Source organism: Scomber japonicus, chromosome 1 (genome assembly GCF_027409825.1).
Source record: "Scomber japonicus isolate fScoJap1 chromosome 1, fScoJap1.pri, whole genome shotgun sequence".
Lineage (NCBI taxonomy): Eukaryota > Metazoa > Chordata > Actinopteri > Scombriformes > Scombridae > Scomber > Scomber japonicus.
The window spans coordinates 41,460,939-41,482,110 of record NC_070578.1 but is presented as its reverse complement, the minus strand read 5'-3'; the positions used below and the strand labels follow the sequence as shown (position 1 = coordinate 41,482,110).

Here is a 21,172-nt window from a genome sequence, read left to right as displayed (position 1 = left end):
CTAATGTTTGCAAATGTTCTATGTTGTTCTGCTGATTCTTCTTCAGGTTGACTGACTGTAACCTCTCAGAGAGAAGCTGTGAAGCTCTGTCCTCAGTTCTCAGCTCCCAGTCCTCTAGTCTGAGAGATCTGGACCTGAGTAACAACAACCTGCCAGATTCAGGAGTGAAGCAGCTGTGTGCTGCACTGGAGAGTCCACACTGTGGACTGGAAACTCTCCTACTGCCATCAGAAAAAGATCTGGACGTGTTTGACCTGAAGAAATACTCTGCTTCAGAGGCGGTTCTTCTGAGGCTGCTGCCAATGGTCAAAGCCTCCAACAAAGCTCTGTAAGTACTCAGATAGTTGGGTTTATTTATTACTAAGATACCCAGCCATTGATTTACTTTTTTAATTTTTAATTTAACTAAGTAACCTATTGCCTGTTTTTCCCCTTTATATTTCCAGGTTGAATGACTGTAACCTCTCAGAGAGAAGCTGTGCAGCTCTGTCCTCAGTTCTCAGCTCCCAGTCCTCTAGTCTGAGAGATCTGGACCTGAGTAACAACAACCTGCAGGATTCAGGAGTGAAGCAGCTTTCTCCTGGACTGGAGAGTCCACACTGTGGACTGGAAACTCTCAGGTCATTTTTATTGCTATGTATTTCAAGTATTATTTTGGCTTCTACCCAGTTTCCCATTTCCATGAAGAGTTTTTGATTCTAAAATGACTACTGTATGTGTACTGTCTGAGCTGAAATGTTGTAATATCAAGTATACAGTTAGTAAAACTCATTTCATGCCATCATGTGAGTCAGGATAGATGTTTCTGTCATTTAGTCTTCAATGAAGACTCAATGCACGTCTTGAAAATCTAGTATGATGGAAAGAATAACAGAAAATAAACAGCACAGAGTTACTGTCATGTTCTCTACATGCAGGTGAACAAACAAAGCAGATCTGTTGCTCAGGAAATGTTGCACATGACTGTTTTTACATTTTACACTATGTTCTGTAACATACGACTACTAATAACATGTTACATAGAAACATAAAGACAATACACACACACACACACACACACACACACACACACACACACACACACACACACACACACACACACACACACACACACACACACACACACACACACATACATCAAAGTGAAGCAGCTAAAAACAAGATGTTGGAAATGAGATAATAATGATCATAATAGTAATATTTATTTATCAAGCACTTTTATAAACTCATGTTACAAAGTGCTTCACACAGAGCATCAAAAGAAAAAGATGAAATTAAACATTTAAATTGACATGAGGATAAAAGTCAGGTCAGTTTAACAAAGTTCTGCAGGTTATTGCAGGCTGCAGCTGGACGGTGCAACAAACTGGATTTTCCAACTTCAGTAAAAACAGTCAGCATCTGCAAAGTAATCCAACCAGTTGAGTGCATTTGATAAGAGTCAGCATTAACAGACAACAACAAAGTGATACAAGGAGGTGAAACGCCAATAAAGGTTTTATAGATGAATAAAACCCAGTGTTTACTTGATTTTCAATGTGCTTCTCTCTCCTCTCTCTCTCTCCTCTCTCTCCTCTCTCTCTCTCCTCTCCTTCCTCTCTCTCTCTCTCTCCTCTCCTTCCTCTCTCTCTCTCCTTCCTCTCTCTCCTCTCCTCTCCTCTCCTTCCTCTCTCTCTCTCTCTCCTCTCCTTCCTCTCTCTCTCTCCTCTCCTCTCTCCTTCCTCTCTCTCCTCTCCTTCCTCTCTCTCCTCTCCTCCTCTTCCTCTCTCTCCTCTCCTCTCCTCTCCTTCCTCTCTCTCCTCTCTCTCTCTCCTCTCTCTCCTCTCTCTCTCTCCTCTCCTTCCTCTCTCTCTCTCTCCTCTCCTTCCTCTCTCTCTCTCCTTCCTCTCTCTCCTCTCCTCTCCTCTCCTTCCTCTCTCTCTCTCTCTCTCCTCTCCTTCCTCTCTCTCTCTCCTCTCCTCTCTCCTTCCTCTCTCTCCTCTCCTTACTCTCTCTCCTCTCCTCCTCTTCCTCTCTCTCCTCTCCTCTCCTCTCCTTCCTCTCTCTCTCTCTCCTCTCCTTCCTCTCTCTCCTCTCCTCCTCTTCTTCTCTCTCCTCTCCTCTCCTCTCCTTCCTCTCTCTCTCTCCTCACCTCCTCTTCCTCTCTCTCTCTCTCCTCTCCTTTCTTTCTCTCTCTCCTCTCCTCCTCTTCCTCTCTCTCTCTCCTCTCCTTCCTCTCTCTCTCTCCACTCCTTCCTCTCTCTCTCTCTCCTCTCCTTCCTCTCTCTCCTCTCCTCCTCTTCTTCTCTCTCCTCTCCTCTCTTTCCTCTCTCTCTCTCTCCTCCTCTTCCTCTCTCTCTCTCCTCCTCTTCCTCTCTCTCCTCTTCCTCTCTCTCCTCTCCTTCCTCTCTCTCTCTCTCCTCTCCTCCTCTTCCTCTCTCTCTCTCTCCTCTCCTTTCTTTCTCTCTCTCCTCTCCTCCTCTTCCTCTCTCTCTCTCCTCTCCTTCCTCTCTCTCTCTCCACTCCTTCCTCTCTCTCTCTCTCCTCTCCTTCCTCTCTCTCCTCTCCTCCTCTTCTTCTCTCTCCTCTCCTCTCTTTCCTCTCTCTCTCTCTCCTCCTCTTCCTCTCTCTCTCTCCTCCTCTTCCTCTCTCTCCTCTCCTTCCTCTCTCTCTCTCTCCTCTCCTTTCTTTCTCTCTCTCCTCTCCTCCTCTTCTTCTCTCTCCTATCCTTCCTCTCTCTCTCTCTCTCTGCTCTCCTTCCTCTCTCTCTCTCTCCTCTCCTTTCTTCCTCTCTCTCCTCCTCTTCCTCTCTCTCCTTTCTACTCCAACCGGTCGAGGCAGATGTTCTCCCACTCTGAGTCTGGTTCTGAGGGTACTTCCTGTTAAAAGGGAGTTTTTTCTCTCCACTGTTTCCAGTGGGACTAATGAGAAGGAACCTTTAATCACTGGAGGGAAACTAATGTTTGTAATTGTTTTCTTTTGTTCTGCTGATTCTTCTTCAGGTTGGGTGACTGTAACCTCTCAGAGAGAAGCTGTGAAGCTCTGTCCTCAGTTCTCAGCTCCCAGTCCTCTAGTCTGAGAGATCTGGACCTGAGTAACAACAACCTGCCAGATTCAGGAGTGAAGCAGCTGTGTGCTGCACTGGAGAGTCCACACTGTGGACTGGAAACTCTCCTACTGCCATCAGAAAAAGATCTGGACGTGTTTGACCTGAAGAAATACTCTGCTTCAGAGGCGGTTCTTCTGAGGCTGCTGCCAATGGTCAAAGCCTCCAACAAAGCTCTGTAAGTACTCAGATAGTTGGGTTTATTTATTACTAAGATACCCAGCCATTGATTTACTTTTTTAATTTTTAATTTAACTAAGTAACCTATTGCCTGTTTTTCCCCTTTATATTTCCAGGTTGAATGACTGTAACCTCTCAGAGAGAAGCTGTGCAGCTCTGTCCTCAGTTCTCAGCTCCCAGTCCTCTAGTCTGAGAGATCTGGACCTGAGTAACAACAACCTGCAGGATTCAGGAGTGAAGCAGCTTTCTCCTGGACTGGAGAGTCCACACTGTGGACTGGAAACTCTCAGGTCATTTTTATTGCTATGTATTTCAAGTATTATTTTGGCTTCTACCCAGTTTCCCATTTCCATGAAGAGTTTTTGATTCTAAAATGACTACTGTATGTGTACTGTCTGAGCTGAAATGTTGTAATATCAAGTATACAGTTAGTAAAACTCATTTCATGCCATCATGTGAGTCAGGATAGATGTTTCTGTCATTTAGTCTTCAATGAAGACTCAATGCACGTCTTGAAAATCTAGTATGATGGAAAGAATAACAGAAAATAAACAGCACAGAGTTACTGTCATGTTCTCTACATGCAGGTGAACAAACAAAGCAGATCTGTTGCTCAGGAAATGTTGCACATGACTGTTTTTACATTTTACACTATGTTCTGTAACATACGACTACTAATAACATGTTACATAGAAACATAAAGGCAATACACACACACACACACACACACACACACACACACACACACACACACACACACACACACACACACACACACACACACATACATCAAAGTGAAGCAGCTAAAAACAAGATGTTGGAAATGAGATAATAATGATCATAATAGTAATATTTATTTATCAAGCACTTTTATAAACTCATGTTACAAAGTGCTTCACACAGAGCATCAAAAGAAAAAGATGAAATTAAACATTTAAATTGACATGAGGATAAAAGTCAGGTCAGTTTAACAAAGTTCTGCAGGTTATTGCAGGCTGCAGCTGGACGGTGCAACAAACTGGATTTTCCAACTTCAGTAAAAACAGTCAGCATCTGCAAAGTAATCCAACCAGTTGAGTGCATTTGATAAGAGTCAGCATTAACAGACAACAACAAAGTGATACAAGGAGGTGAAACGCCAATAAAGGTTTTATAGATGAATAAAACCCAGTGTTTACTTGATTTTCAATGTGCTTCTCTCTCCTCTCTCTCTCTCCTCTCTCTCCTCTCTCTCTCTCTCTCCTCTCCTTCCTCTCTCTCTCTCCTTCCTCTCTCTCCTCTCCTCTCCTCTCCTTCCTCTCTCTCTCTCTCTCTCCTCTCCTTCCTCTCTCTCTCTCTCCTCTCCTCTCTCCTTCCTCTCTCTCTCTCCTCTCTTTCCTCTCTCTCTCTCTCTCCTCTCCTTCCTCTCTCTCTCTCCTTCCTCTCTCTCCTCTCCTCTCCTCTCCTTCCTCTCTCTCTCTCTCTCCTCTCCTTCCTCTCTCTCTCTCTCCTCTCCTCTCTCCTTCCTCTCTCTCCTCTCCTTCCTCTCTCTCCTCTCCTCTCCTCTCCTTCCTCTCTCTCTCTCTCCTCTCCTTCCTCTCTCTCCTCTCCTCCTCTTCTTCTCTCTCCTCTCCTCTCCTCTCCTTCCTCTCTCTCTCTCTCTCCTCACCTCCTCTTCCTCTCTCTCTCTCTCCTCTCCTTCCTCTCTCTCTCCTCTCCTTCCTCTCTCTCTCCTCTCCTTCCTCTCTCTCTCCTCTCCTCCTCTTCCTCTCTCTCTCCTCTCCTTCCTCTCTCTCCTCTCCTCCTCTTCTTCTCTCTCCTCTCCTCTCTTTCCTCTCTCTCTCTCTCCTCCTCTTCCTCTCTCTCTCCTCCTCTTCCTCTCTCTCCTCTTCCTCTCTCTCCTCTCCTTCCTCTCTCTCTCTCTCCTCTCCTTTCTTTCTCTCTCTCCTCTCCTCCTCTTCCTCTCTCTCTCTCCTCTCCTTCCTCTCTCTCTCTCCACTCCTTCCTCTCTCTCTCTCTCCTCTCCTTCCTCTCTCTCCTCTCCTCCTCTTCTTCTCTCTCCTCTCCTCTCTTTCCTCTCTCTCTCTCTCCTCCTCTTCCTCTCTCTCTCTCCTCCTCTTCCTCTCTCTCCTCTCCTTCCTCTCTCTCTCTCTCCTCTCCTTTCTTTCTCTCTCTCCTCTCCTCCTCTTCTTCTCTCTCCTCTCCTCTCCTTCCTCTCTCTCTCTCTCTCTGCTCTCCTTCCTCTCTCTCTCTCTCCTCTCCTTTCTTCCTCTCTCTCCTCCTCTTCCTCTCTCTCCTTTCTACTCCAACCGGTCGAGGCAGATGTTCTCCCACTCTGAGTCTGGTTCTGAGGGTACTTCCTGTTAAAAGGGAGTTTTTTCTCTCCACTGTTTCCAGTGGGACTAATGAGAAGGAACCTTTAATCACTGGAGGGAAACTAATGTTTGTAATTGTTTTCTTTTGTTCTGCTGATTCTTCTTCAGGTTGGGTGACTGTAACCTCTCAGAGAGAAGCTGTGAAGCTCTGTCCTCAGTTCTCAGCTCCCAGTCCTCTAGTCTGAGAGATCTGGACCTGAGTAACAACAACCTGCCAGATTCAGGAGTGAAGCAGCTGTGTGCTGCACTGGAGAGTCCACACTGTGGACTGGAAACTCTCCTACTGCCATCAGAAAAAGATCTGGACGTGTTTGACCTGAAGAAATACTCTGCTTCAGAGGCGGTTCTTCTGAGGCTGCTGCCAATGGTCAAAGCCTCCAACAAAGCTCTGTAAGTACTCAGATAGTTGGGTTTATTTATTACTAAGATACCCAGCCATTGATTTACTTTTTTAATTTTTAATTTAACTAAGTAACCTATTGCCTGTTTTTCCCCTTTATATTTCCAGGTTGAATGACTGTAACCTCTCAGAGAGAAGCTGTGCAGCTCTGTCCTCAGTTCTCAGCTCCCAGTCCTCTAGTCTGAGAGATCTGGACCTGAGTAACAACAACCTGCAGGATTCAGGAGTGAAGCAGCTTTCTCCTGGACTGGAGAGTCCACACTGTGGACTGGAAACTCTCAGGTCATTTTTATTGCTATGTATTTCAAGTATTATTTTGGCTTCTACCCAGTTTCCCATTTCCATGAAGAGTTTTTGATTCTAAAATGACTACTGTATGTGTACTGTCTGAGCTGAAATGTTGTAATATCAAGTATACAGTTAGTAAAACTCATTTCATGCCATCATGTGAGTCAGGATAGATGTTTCTGTCATTTAGTCTTCAATGAAGACTCAATGCACGTCTTGAAAATCTAGTATGATGGAAAGAATAACAGAAAATAAACAGCACAGAGTTACTGTCATGTTCTCTACATGCAGGTGAACAAACAAAGCAGATCTGTTGCTCAGGAAATGTTGCACATGACTGTTTTTACATTTTACACTATGTTCTGTAACATACGACTACTAATAACATGTTACATAGAAACATAAAGACAATACACACACACACACACACACACACACACACACACACACACACACACACACACACACACACACACACACACACACACACACACACACACATACATCAAAGTGAAGCAGCTAAAAACAAGATGTTGGAAATGAGATAATAATGATCATAATAGTAATATTTATTTATCAAGCACTTTTATAAACTCATGTTACAAAGTGCTTCACACAGAGCATCAAAAGAAAAAGATGAAATTAAACATTTAAATTGACATGAGGATAAAAGTCAGGTCAGTTTAACAAAGTTCTGCAGGTTATTGCAGGCTGCAGCTGGACGGTGCAACAAACTGGATTTTCCAACTTCAGTAAAAACAGTCAGCATCTGCAAAGTAATCCAACCAGTTGAGTGCATTTGATAAGAGTCAGCATTAACAGACAACAACAAAGTGATACAAGGAGGTGAAACGCCAATAAAGGTTTTATAGATGAATAAAACCCAGTGTTTACTTGATTTTCAATGTGCTTCTCTCTCCTCTCTCTCTCTCCTCTCTTTCCTCTCTCTCTCTCCTCTCCTTCCTCTCTCTCTCTCTCCTCTCTTTCCTCTCTCTCTCTCCTCTCTTTCCTCTCTCTCTCTCTCCTCTTCCTCTCTCTCCTCTTCCTCTCTTTCCTCTCTCTCTCTCCTCTCCTTCCTCTCTCTCTCTCTCCTCTTCCTCTCTCTCCTCTTCCTCTCTCTCCTCTCCTCTCTCTCTCTCCTTCCTCTCTCTCTCTCCTCTCCTTCCTCTCTCTCTCCTCTCCTTGCTCTCTCTCTCTCCTCTCCTCTCCTCTCTCTCTCTCCTTCCTCTCTCCTCTCCTTCCTCTCTCTCTCCTCTCCTTCCTCTCTCTCTCCTCTCCTTCCTCTCTCTCCTCTTCCTCTCTCTCCTCTCCTCTCTCTCTCTCCTTCCTCTCTCTCTCTCCTCTCCTTCCTCTCTCTCTCCTCTCCTTGCTCTCTCTCTCTCCTCTCCTCTCCTCTCTCTCTCTCCTTCCTCTCTCTCTCTCCTTCCTCTCTCTGTCTCCTCTCCTCTCTCTCTCTCCTCTCCTTCCTCTCTCTCCTCTCCTCCTCTTCCTCTCTCTCCTCCTCTCCTTCCTCTCTCTCTCTCTCCTCTCCTTCCTCTCTCTCTCCTCTCCTCTCTCTCTCTCCTCTCCTTCCTCTCTCTCTCTCTCCTCTCCTTCCTCTCTCTCTCCTCTCCTTCCTCTCTCTCCTCTCCTCCTCTTCCTCTCTCTCCTCCTCTCCTCTCTCTCTCCTCTCCTTCCTCTCTCTCTCTCCTCCTCTTCCTCTCTCTCCTCTCTACTCCAACCGGTCGAGGCAGATGTTCTCCCACTCTGAGTCTGGTTCTGAGGGTTCTTCCTGTTAAAGGGGAGTTTTTTTCTCTCCACTGTTGCTCATGTGGGAATGTTGGGTCTCTTTAAATTAAACTTAAAGAGTGCAGTCGAGACCTGCTCTATGTGTAAAGAGCCTTGAGATGACTTTGTTGTGATTTGGCACTATACAAATAAAGATTGATTGATTTATCTTGCCTTACAGAGAGGATTCAGTGACATAAAATTAGTTTCCTCAATAAGTGTCCTTGTACATTGTAGAATATTTAGAATGACATACATTTAGTGTGTTTTGCATCTCATGTCTATCATCAGAAATCTTAATACTTTTATATTTTCTTCTCTCAGTGGAATAACATTAAATGATTGCAGTAGAGAGAAGTTAAGAAGAAAAGAGGATGAAAGGAGAACAGAGTGACCAGGAGTAGATCAGATAAACAACCATAATAATGTTTATCCTGCTCTGTTATTCCATTTAAGAAATCTGATATCATTTGAGCAAATGTTCTTTTGTTGACCTGATATTCAATTCAGAATACCATAGATAAGTGAAGTTTTGCATTTACGGCAGCCAGATTATTATGGGATGGATTTAAATGCAGCAGGTTTGTCAGATAAACTTTCATTCTCTGAACTCTGCTCCATCAGAGTATGACAAAAACAGGTTTCAAGATGAGTAATGCTGTTTACACCAAATTTCTGCTCTACCTATATTATGTAATTTAAAAATAACTTAAAACATATTACATATATTTGCAGGAAAACAATCTCCCCTGGGACAGAGTTTTGACTAAACTCCACATTTACATCATCTGGCTTCCTCCCTGCACAGAACTATTTAGATTAACGTCATGTGTAAGAATTATAAAGGAATGAAACATTTTACATTCATGAATCATTTTTATTGCCAATGAGTGAACAGATCGTCATGGAATTAAAAAAATTAGACCTTCCCCGACTTTCTCAGTTGGGTATATCAGTCTGTGGACTGATTTCTATGTGTTAGACTCAGGCACAAAATCCAACAGACGTGATGATTTTTGGTGCTCCTTGGTGCAGCCTTGCCTCTGTCCCACTGACATTAACAAACCAGCAGCATCTAACACAACAAAAACTGTCCAATCTGAGTAGAAACAACCTGCAGATATTAGCTCTCCAGCTAATGAGACAGCTAGTTGCCACCTTCAACCACAACACATTTCACAACAAAACACCCCCACAATGACAAGTCTTCACCTCCTGAGAACTAACAGCTGAAACATTATTTCCTCGACAGAACACTTAACCATGTCTGTTTTTTCTGTTGATAGTCAAAAGGAAGTAATAAGCACACATTAAAAACACACAGCCTTTTGCTCCCTGACCACAGCATGCTGGGCCTACTGGTGTTTATGGTTGGTAAACAAGGTTTGCAGTTCACAGGCTGGTTTTGGATGTTTTATTAACACATAATTTTGCAGGTTGTGTATTGGATTGCAGAAACATTTTACAAAACACACCTTTAGAGAACAGTATTATAAAAAGTATGAGTAAGAAAAAGACATCACCTGTAATGGGCTCATGCTCATACAGTGCAAACACACATTCAAGTGTGAACAGCAGGACACTGACTGCAGTTCACTTATTGGCCACCAGTGTGACTAATGAGAAGGAACCTTTAATCAGTGGTAGAAAACTAATGTTTTTAATTGTTTGATTTGTTCTGCTGATTCTTCTTCAGGTTGACTGACTGTAAACTCTCAGAGAGAAGCTGTGCAGCTCTGTCCTCAGTTCTCAGCTCCCAGTCCTCTAGTCTGAGAGATCTGGACCTGAGTAACAACAACCTGCAGGATTCAGGAGTGATGCAGCTTTCTCCTGGACTGGAGAGTCCACACTGTGGACTGGAAACTCTCAGGTCATTTTTATTGCTATGTATTTCACATATTATTTTGGCTTCTACCCAGTTTCTAGTTTCCATGAAGAGTTTTTGATTCTAAAAAGATTTTGTGTACTGTCTGAGCTGAAGTGTTGTAATATCAAGTACACAGTTAGTAAAATTCATTTCATGCCATCATGTGAGTCAGGATAGATGTTTCTGTCATTTAGTCTTCAATGAAGACTCAATGCACGTCTTGAAAATCTAGTATGATGGAAAGAATAACAGAAAATAAACAGCACAGAGTTACTGTCATGTTCTCTACATGCAGGTGAACAAACAAAGCAGATCTGTTGCTCAGGAAATGTTGCACATGACTGTTTTTACATTTTACACTATGTTCTGTAACATACGACTACTAATAACATGTTACATAGAAACATAAAGACAATACACACACACACACACACACACACACACACACACACATACAGCAAAGTGAAGCAGCTAAAAACAAGATGTTGGAAATGAGATAATAATGATCATAATAGTAATATTTATTTATCAAGCACTTTTATAAACTCATGTTACAAAGTGCTTCACACAGAGCATCAAAAGAAAAAGATGAAATTAAACATTTAAATTGACATGAGGATAAAAGTCAGGTCAGTTTAACAAAGTTCTGCAGGTTATTGCAGGCTGCAGCTGGACGGTGCAACAAACTGGATTTTCCAACTTCAGTAAAAACAGTCAGCATCTGCAAAGTAATCCAACCAGTTGAGTGCATTTGATAAGAGTCAGCATTAACAGACAACAACAAAGTGATACAAGGAGGTGAAACGCCAATAAAGGTTTTATAGATGAATAAAACCCAGTGTTTACTTGATTTTCAATGTGCTTCTCTCTCCTCTCTCTCTCTCCTCTCTTTCCTCTCTCTCTCTCCTCTCCTTCCTCTCTCTCCTCTTCCTCTCTCTCCTCTCTCTCTCTCCTCTCTTTCCTCTCTCTCTCTCCTTCCTCTCTCTCTCTCTCCTCTCCTCTCCTCTCTCTCTCTCCTTCCTCTCTCTCTCTCTCCTCTCCTTCCTCTCTCTCTCCTCTCCTTCCTCTCTCTCTCCTCTCCTCTCTCTCTCTCCTTCCTCTCTCTCTCTCCTTCCTCTCTCTGTCTCCTCTCCTCTCTCTCTCGTCTCCTTCCTCTCTCTCCTCTCCTCCTCTTCCTCTCTCTCCTCCTCTCCTCTCTCTCTCCTCCTCTCCTCTCTCTCTCCTCTCCTTCCTCTCTCTCTCTCCTCCTCCCCTCTCCTTCCTCTCTCCTCTCTCTCTCTCTCTCCTCTCCTTCCTCTCTCTCTCTCTCCTCTCCTTCCTCTCTCTCCTCTCCTCCTCTCCTCTCTCTCTCCTCTCCTTCCTCTCTTTCTCTCTCCTCTCCTCTCCTTCCTCTCTCCTCTACTTCCTCTCTCTCTCCTCTCCTTCCTCTCTCTCTCTCCTCTCCTTCCTCTCTCTCTCCTCTCCTTCCTCTCTCTCTCTCTCTCCTCTCCTTCCTCTCTCTCCTCTCTTTCTCTCTCCTCTCCTTCCTCTCTCTCTCTCCTCTCCTTCCTCTCTCTCTCCTCTCCTTCCTCTCTCTCTCTCCTCTCCTTCCTCTCTCTCTCCTCTCCTTCCTCTCTCTCTCTCTCTCCTCTCCTTCCTCTCTCTCCTCTCTTTCTCTCTCCTCTCCTCTCCTTCCTCTCTCCTCTACTTCCTCTCTCTCTCCTCTCCTTCCTCTCTTTCTCTCCTCCTCTTCCTCTCTCTCCTCTCTACTCCAACCGGTCGAGGCAGATGTTCTCCCACTCTGAGTCTGGTTCTGAGGGTTCTTCCTGTTAAAGGGGAGTTTTTTTCTCTCCACTGTTGCTCATGTGGGAATGTTGGGTCTCTTTAAATTAAACTTAAAGAGTGCAGTCGAGACCTGCTCTATGTGTAAAGAGCCTTGAGATGACTTTGTTGTGATTTGGCACTATACAAATAAAGATTGATTGATTTATCTTGCCTTACAGAGAGGATTCAGTGACATAAAATTAGTTTCCTCAATAAGTGTCCTTGTACATTGTAGAATATTTAGAATGACATACATTTAGTGTGTTTTGCATCTCATGTCTATCATCAGAAATCTTAATACTTTTATATTTTCTTCTCTCAGTGGAATAACATTAAATGATTGCAGTAGAGAGAAGTTAAGAAGAAAAGAGGATGAAAGGAGAACAGAGTGACCAGGAGTAGATCAGATAAACAACCATAATAATGTTTATCCTGCTCTGTTATTCCATTTAAGAAATCTGATATCATTTGAGCAAATGTTCTTTTGTTGACCTGATATTCAATTCAGAATACCATAGATAAGTGAAGGTTTGCATTTACGGCAGCCAGATTATTATGGGATGGATTTAAATGCAGCAGGTTTGTCAGATAAACTTTCATTCTCTGAACTCTGCTCCATCAGAGTATGACAAAAACAGGTTTCAAGATGAGTAATGCTGTTTACACCAAATTTCTGCTCTACCTATATTATGTAATTTAAAAATAACTTAAAACATATTACATATATTTGCAGGAAAACAATCTCCCCTGGGACAGAGTTTTGACTAAACTCCACATTTACATCATCTGGCTTCCTCCCTGAACAGAACTATTTAGATTAACGTCATGTGTAAGAATTATAAAGGAATGAAACATTTTACATTCATGAATCATTTTTATTGCCAATGAGTGAACAGATCGTCATGGAATTAAAAAAATTAGACCTTCCCCGACTTTCTCAGTTGGGTATATCAGTCTGTGGACTGATTTCTATGTGTTAGACTCAGGCACAAAATCCAACAGACGTGATCTTTTTTGGTGATCCTTGGTTTCTTGCCTCTGTCCCACTGACATTAACAAACCAGCAGCATCTAACACAACAAAAACTGTCCAATCTGAGTAGAAACAACCTGCAGATATTAGCTCTCCAGCTAATGAGACAGCTAGCTGCCACCTTCAACCACAACACATTTCACAACAAAACACCCCCACAATGACAAGTCTTCACCTCCTGAGAACTAACAGCTGAAACATTATTTCCTCGACAGAACACAGTTAACCATGTCTGTTTTTTCTGTTGATAGTCAAAAGGAAGTAATAAGCACACATTAAAAACACACAGCCTTTTGCTCCCTGACCACAGCATGCTGGGCCTACTGGTGTTTATGGTTGGTAAACAAGGTTTGCAGTTCACAGGCTGGTTTTGGATGTTTTATTAACACATAATTTTGCAGGTTGTGTATTGGATTGCAGAAACATTTTACAAAACACACCTTTAGAGAACAGTATTATAAAAAGTATGAGTAAGAAAAAGACATCACCTGTAATGGGCTCATGCTCATACAGTGCAAACACACATTCAAGTGTGAACAGCAGGACACTGACTGCAGTTCACTTATTGGCCACCAGTGTGACTAATGAGAAGGAACCTTTAATCAGTGGTAGAAAACTAATGTTTTTAATTGTTTGATTTGTTCTGCTGATTCTTCTTCAGGTTGACTGACTGTAAACTCTCAGAGAGAAGCTGTGCAGCTCTGTCCTCAGTTCTCAGCTCCCAGTCCTCTAGTCTGAGAGATCTGGACCTGAGTAACAACAACCTGCAGGATTCAGGAGTGATGCAGCTTTCTCCTGGACTGGAGAGTCCACACTGTGGACTGGAAACTCTCAGGTCATTTTTATTGCTATGTATTTCACATATTATTTTGGCTTCTACCCAGTTTCTAGTTTCCATGAAGAGTTTTTGATTCTAAAAAGATTTTGTGTACTGTCTGAGCTGAAGAGTTGTAATATCAAGTACACAGTTAGTAAAATTCATTTCATGCCATCATGTGAGTCAGGATAGATGTTTCTGTCATTTAGTCTTCAATGAAGACTCAATGCACGTCTTGAAAATCTAGTATGATGGAAAGAATAACAGAAAATAAACAGCACAGAGTTACTGTCATGTTCTCTACATGCAGGTGAACAAACAAAGCAGATCTGTTGCTCAGGAAATGTTGCACATGACTGTTTTTACATTTTACACTATGTTCTGTAACATACGACTACTAATAACATGTTACATAGAAACATAAAGGCAATACACACACACACACACACACACACACACACACACACACACACACACACACATACATCAAAGTGAAGCAGCTAAAAACAAGATGTTGGAAATGAGATAATAATGATCATAATAGTAATATTTATTTATCAAGCACTTTTATAAACTCATGTTACAAAGTGCTTCACACAGAGCATCAAAAGAAAAAGATGAAATTAAACATTTAAATTGACATGAGGATAAAAGTCAGGTCAGTTTAACAAAGTTCTGCAGGTTATTGCAGGCTGCAGCTGGACGGTGCAACAAACTGGATTTTCCAACTTCAGTAAAAACAGTCAGCATCTGCAAAGTAATCCAACCAGTTGAGTGCATTTGATAAGAGTCAGCATTAACAGACAACAACAAAGTGATACAAGGAGGTGAAACGCCAATAAAGGTTTTATAGATGAATAAAACCCAGTGTTTACTTGATTTTCAATGTGCTTCTCTCTCCTCTCTCTCTCTCCTCTCTCTCCTCTCTCTCTCTCCTCTCTTTCCCCTCTCTCTCTCCTCTCCTTCCTCTCTCTCTCTCTCCTCTTCCTCTCTCTCCTCTCTCTCTCTCCTCTCTTTCCTCTCTCTCTCCTCTCCTCTCCTCTCTCTCTCCTTCCTCTCTCTCTCTCCTTCCTCTCTCTCTCTCCTTCCTCTCTCTGTCTCCTCTCCTCTCTCTCTCCTCTCCTTCCTCTCTCTCCTCTCCTCCTCTTCCTCTCTCTCCTCTCCTTCCTCTCTCTCTCTCCTCCTCCCCTCTCCTTCCTCTCTCCTCTCCTTCCTCTCTCTCTCTCCTCTCCTTCCTCTTTCTCTCCTCTCCTCTCTCTCTCTCCTCTCCTTCCTCTCTCTCTCTCTCCTCTCCTTCCTCTCTCTCTCTCCTCTCCTTCCTCTCTCTCCTCTCCTCGTCTTCCTCTCTCTCCTCCTCTCCTCTCTCTCTCCTCTCCTTCCTCTCTTTCTCTCTCCTCTCCTCTCCTTCCTCTCTCCTCTACTTCCTCTCTCTCTCTCCTCTCCTTCCTCTCTCTCTCCTCTCCTTCCTCTCTCTCTCTCTCTCCTCTCCTTCCTCTCTCTCCTCTCTTTCTCTCTCCTCTCCTCTCCTTCCTCTCTCCTCTACTTCCTCTCTCTCTCCTCTCCTTCCTCTCTCTCCTCTCCTCCTCTTCCTCTCTCTCCTCCTCTCCTCTCTCTCTCCTCTCCTTCCTCTCTCTCTCTCCTCCTCTTCCTCTCTCTCCTCTCTACTCCAACCGGTCGAGGCAGATGTTCTCCCACTCTGAGTCTGGTTCTGAGGGTTCTTCCTGTTAAAGGGGAGTTTTTTTCTCTCCACTGTTGCTCATGTGGGAATGTTGGGTCTCTTTAAATTAAACTTAAAGAGTGCAGTCGAGACCTGCTCTATGTGTAAAGAGCCTTGAGATGACTTTGTTGTGATTTGGCACTATACAAATAAAGATTGATTGATTTATCTTGCCTTACAGAGAGGATTCAGTGACATAAAATTAGTTTCCTCAATAAGTGTCCTTGTACATTGTAGAATATTTAGAATGACATACATTTAGTGTGTTTTGCATCTCATGTCTATCATCAGAAATCTTAATACTTTTATATTTTCTTCTCTCAGTGGAATAACATTAAATGATTGCAGTAGAGAGAAGTTAAGAAGAAAAGAGGATGAAAGGAGAACAGAGTGACCAGGAGTAGATCAGATAAACAACCATAATAATGTTTATCCTGCTCTGTTATTCCATTTAAGAAATCTGATATCATTTGAGCAAATGTTCTTTTGTTGACCTGATATTCAATTCAGAATACCATAGATAAGTGAAGGTTTGCATTTACGGCAGCCAGATTATTATGGGATGGATTTAAATGCAGCAGGTTTGTCAGATAAACTTTCATTCTCTGAACTCTGCTCCATCAGAGTATGACAAAAACAGGTTTCAAGATGAGTAATGCTGTTTACACCAAATTTCTGCTCTACCTATATTATGTAATTTAAAAATAACTTAAAACATATTACATATATTTGCAGGAAAACAATCTCCCCTGGGACAGAGTTTTGACTAAACTCCACATTTACATCATCTGGCTTCCTCCCTGAACAGAACTATTTAGATTAACGTCATGTGTAAGAATTATAAAGGAATGAAACATTTTACATTCATGAATCATTTTTATTGCCAATGAGTGAACAGATCGTCATGGAATTAAAAAAATTAGACCTTCCCCGACTTTCTCAGTTGGGTATATCAGTCTGTGGACTGATTTCTATGTGTTAGACTCAGGCACAAAATCCAACAGATGTGATGTTTTTTGGTGCTCCTTGGTGCCTTGCCTCTGTCCCACTGACATTAACAAACCAGCAGCATCTAACACAACAAAAACTGTCCAATCTGAGTAGAAACAACCTGCAGATATTAGCTCTCCAGCTAATGAGACAGCTAGCTGCCACCATCAACCACAACACATTTCACAACAAAACACCCCCACAATGACAAGTCTTCACCTCCTGAGAACTGACACACATTAAAAACACACAGCCTATTGCTCCCTGACCACAGTGTGCTTGGCCTACTGGTGTTTATGGTTGCTAAACAAAGTTTGTAGTTTTGGATGGTTGATAAACACACACTTTTGCAGGTTGTGTATTGGATTAGAGAAACACTTTAGAAAACACACCTTTAGAGAGCAGTATTATAAGAAGTGTGAGTAAGAAAAAGACATCACCTGTAATGGGCTCATGCTCATACAGTGCAAACACACATTCAAGTGTGAACAACAGGATGCTGACTGCAGTTCACTTATTGGCCACCAGTGTGACTAATGAGAAGGAACCTTTAATCAGTGGTAGAAAACTAATGTTTTTAATTGTTTGATTTGTTCTGCTGATTCTTCTTCAGGTTGACTGACTGTAAACTCTCAGAGAGAAGCTGTGCAGCTCTGTCCTCAGTTCTCAGCTCCCAGTCCTCTAGTCTGAGAGATCTGGACCTGAGTAACAACAACCTGCAGGATTCAGGAGTGAAGCAGCTTTCTGCTGGACTGGAGAGTCCACACTGTGGACTGGAAACCCTCAGGTCATTTTTATTACTGTGTATTTAAAGTATTATTTTGGTTTCTACCCAGTTTTTAGTTTACATGAAGAGTTTTTCATTCTAAAAAGATTCTGTGTACTGTCTGAGCTGAAGTGTTGTAATATTTGATGACCTTTCATGCCATCATGTGAGTCAGGATGGATGTTTCTGTCATTTAACCTTCAACACTTAGTGCATGAGAAACTATGCAGCATAGGATTAGTATCATGTTCTCCACATGCAGATGAACACACAAAGCAGATCTGTTGCTCAGGAAATGTTGTACATAATTGGCTTTACTTTTTTTTTTTACTACAAATATTATAACGCAAATATAAACCCCTGACAAACAAAATCCTGTTTATTGAGTTGAGAATGTTTTAAGATCATTAGATGAACTGTTGTGTGTGTTCAGTCTGTCAGGATGTCTGATCACAGAGGAAGGCTGTGCTTCTCTGGCCTCAGCTCTGAGCCGCAACCCCTCCCATCTGAGAGAGCTGGACCTGAGCTACAATCATCCAGGAGACTCAGGAGAGACGCTTCTGTCTGCTGGACTGGAGGATCCACAATGGAGACTGGACACTCTCAGGTATGAACAGACAGGTGGACACTCTCAGGTATGAACAGACAGGTGGACACTCTCAGGTATGAACGGACAGGTGGACACTCTCAGGTATGGACAGACAGGTGGACACTCTCAGACATGGACAGACAGGTGGACACTCTCAGGTATGGACAGGTGGACACTCTCAGGTATGGACAGACAGGTGGACACTCTCAGTTATGGACAGACAGGTGGTGGAGGTATGGACAGATGGACAGACACTCTGACTAACTGAGGGACCCTGGTTCATGTTTAATGGTGGATATGAGTGAAGGTGTATGGAGCTGATCGTGTCTTTGTCTCTTCCTCCAGGATGGAACATGGTGGACCACAGAGACTGAAACCTGATCTGAGGAAGTGTGAGTGTGTTTTCAGTTTGATTGATGAGAACTTTGAGAAAAACTGGATGAAATATGTAAAAGAAGTGAAAAAAGTTCAAAATGATGGAAAATGTGTTTAGTCAGAAATGGGCGTGGCCTAAACTGACATTTATCTTGAACCAATGAATCCATGAAATAGAAATTTCCTTCTGTTCGTCACAGTTCAGGAGTTAAAAGAGAAATGTTTTATAAATGTCCACATGGTGGCGCTACCTGCTCCAAAATGTCCCTCATGTCTCTCCTGCAGATAAAGTTCATTTATTCATACTAGGCATGGGCCGGTTACCGGTTTCAAGGTATACCACGGTATGAAAAAGTCACGGTTTCAAAACCACTCAAATTTTCCGTCATACCGTTCCTGCGGTATGAGCAGGTTTTTTTTAATGTGACGTCTCGTCAGAGAGAGTGGAGGTCCCTGGTCGTGTGCAGCTGCAGCGTAAAGTAGCGCACCTCCGGTTGCTGTTACAAGCAGGTAGCTCTGCAGGCTGTATGATGGCTGAAGGATGGCTTTTCCTCCCGTCTAAATGCGCCAAGTAGGCTATTTATTTATACTTCGGCTACCGTAAAAAGACAGACGGCCGCAGCTTGGAGGAAGAAGGTAATGGACAGTAGCAGCGCGAGGAGGAAGAAGGTAATGGACAGTAGCAGCGCGAGGAGGAAGAAGGTAATGGACAGTAGCAGCGCGAGGAGGAAATACATCCAATATGATCGTGAGCAAGTCTCCAAAAACTGTTGAGATTCAGTTTTAAGCTCCTGCCTGCATTTCTCTATTTATATTTATCTTAGAGGTGTTTTCACAGGTTAAGTGATTGCATTTATTTGCATTTTGTGTTGTTTTTTTTTCCACAAAAAATAATTAATTTATGTTGTGACTTGAGCTTTTTTTATTATTTATTTGGAAATAATTCAGTTATTTTTTATTATTATTTATTTTAAATACATATTTACTAAAAATAAAAGACCGTTCAATGGAAAAATAATCAATATAATCATAATACCGTGAAACCGTGAATCCGTGATATTTTTACCTAAGGTTATCATACCATCAGAATCTCATACCGGCCCATGCCTAACATACTGACTTCAGCTGTTTGGAGCATTTGGACAAAAATATGTTTGTAACAGACGACAGTTTGAGATGAAAATAACAGACTTGATGTGCAAAGACCTTCACTTTACACCAAACAAACCAAAAAACCTGAATATTACTGAATATCACTGTCATGTTGACTATTAATGTTCAAACTGAACTGTTGAATTTACATGAAGTTTGAATTTGAATTTGGTGCTTTGGTCCACTTACTCTGTATGTCCAAAGCTTTCAGTCACATCTCATGGTCTTCCTCGTTGATGGAGGATCTCAGTTGTCATGGAGATAATTTAATTTGAATGGATTCATTTCAGTGATTGTCAGTAAAGTTGTTAAATCAACAGATGATAAACTGCAGTTGTATTGTGTCTCGTTCTCTCCATCAGATGCCTGTGAACTGGAACTGGATCCAAACACAATGCACAGAAAACTCAAACTGTCTGATAACAACAGGAAGGTGACACATGTGATGAAGGATCAGTCATATCCTGATCATCCAGACAGATTTGATGTCTGGCCTCAGCTGCTGTGTAGAAATGATCTGACTGGTCGCTGTTACTGGGAGGTCGAGTGGAGAGGAAGAGTTGATATGTCAGTGAGTTACAGAAGAATCAGCAGGAAAGGAGTCGGTGATGACTGTTGGTTTGGAAAGAATGATCAGTCCTGGAGTCTGAGGTGCTCTGATGATGGTTGTTACTCTGTCTGTCACAATAAGAGAGAAACATCCATCTCCTCCTCCTTCTCCTCCTCCTCCTCCTCCTCCTCCTCCTCCTCTGTCTCTAACAGAGTAGCAGTGTATGTGGACTGTCCTGCTGGCACTCTGTCCTTCTACAGAGTCTCCTCTGACACACTGATCCACCTCCACACCTTCAACACCACATTCACTGAACCTCTGTATGCTGGGTTTACAGTCTGGTCTGGTTCCTCAGTGTCTCTGTGTCCTCTGTAGGAGGGAGAGTCTCTGTGTCATCTGCATTGTGAAGCAGATCTGTCTCAAATTCAAATATGCAATTATATTTCCTTCTTCATGATTCATTGATGTTACTAATGAGAGTGCAGTTTGTGTTTAAATGTTATTTTTGTGTTAAAATATGTTCTATAAATGTGTGTATATACAGAAGGCAATAAGTGGATTGACTTCCAGCCCTGGTAGATGACTGGCTGATGATCCATATCACCACGCATCAGAAGTCCTAGAACCTCTCTGTGGTGATGGCTCAATGTGTAAAATATACAAAGAGCTGAAGTATTGTTTTTAGTTTGAGGACACACAACTGAGTATAAACTCCTACAGCAGCACTCAAAGTGTATTTTAATTAATGGATATAAAGGCTCCAATATTCCTTATAGATGTGTAGCTTCAATATGTATGATGTATTTTTATATTCTTATTACTCTGTAACAACATGCTAAGTAATTAAAGGTTATATTTCTTACATTTATTTTTGAGTTTAAGTTCTAGTTGATATTTTCTATGTTTCTATGTTTTTTTTATGTTGTTTTGCATAGTACTGAGTTATAGTTGATTTGTACACAATATTGTGTATATAATAGTGTTCATTAGAGATGTTTTCCATACTTACATTACATTTGTAACTGATTTCAAATACCTTATGTTAATCATAAGTATGTCTGTATAATCATCATCATGACATCTGACAAGTGTATACATTTTAGATGTACAATAACAGAAAAACATCCATCTCCTCCTCTGCTGACTGAAGATCGGCTTTTTGAGTGTTTTTGAGTGTATTTTATCACATGATCATCAATAAAAAACTACTCATGACATTACTGTTGAAAGCATCCTGTATGTTTACAGCTCAATAATGTGATTAAATGCCTCTCGTCTTCAAACTGCAAATAAATTTAACAATCTAAACCTGCAGTCTTTTTAATACACAAATTACGTTATACAACTGAATCTAAATTATTAATAAAATACAGTACGGCATTTCTCACTTATAATTAACAATTACCTCATCAGCTCAGTATCATCAGTAAATCTTATGAA

The 21,172-nt window shown here is 42.0% G+C and overlaps 1 protein-coding gene across 1 annotated transcript; it reads left to right on the top strand.

Moving 5' to 3' along the window:
- Positions 1–20: 20 nt before the first annotated feature.
- Positions 21–20,355, top strand: LOC128370850 (stonustoxin subunit beta-like). Its single transcript, XM_053331063.1, has 5 exons — positions 21–25; positions 447–620; positions 17,500–17,659; positions 19,568–20,096; positions 20,303–20,355. Exons 1-5 carry the CDS (start codon positions 21–23, stop codon positions 20,353–20,355), a joined length of 921 nt encoding a protein of 306 aa, XP_053187038.1.
- The last annotated feature ends 817 nt before the right edge of the window (positions 20,356–21,172 follow it).

Bases quoted from the DNA above. Each gene is read 5' to 3' on its own strand.
- LOC128370850 (XM_053331063.1), top strand. The intron at 621-17,499 runs GTCATTTTTATT...GTGTGTGTTCAG, and splicing joins TGTGGACTGGAAACTCTCAG to TCTGTCAGGATGTCTGATCA. The intron at 17,660-19,567 runs CTGGACACTCTC...CTGGAACTGGAT, and splicing joins TGGAGGATCCACAATGGAGA to CCAAACACAATGCACAGAAA.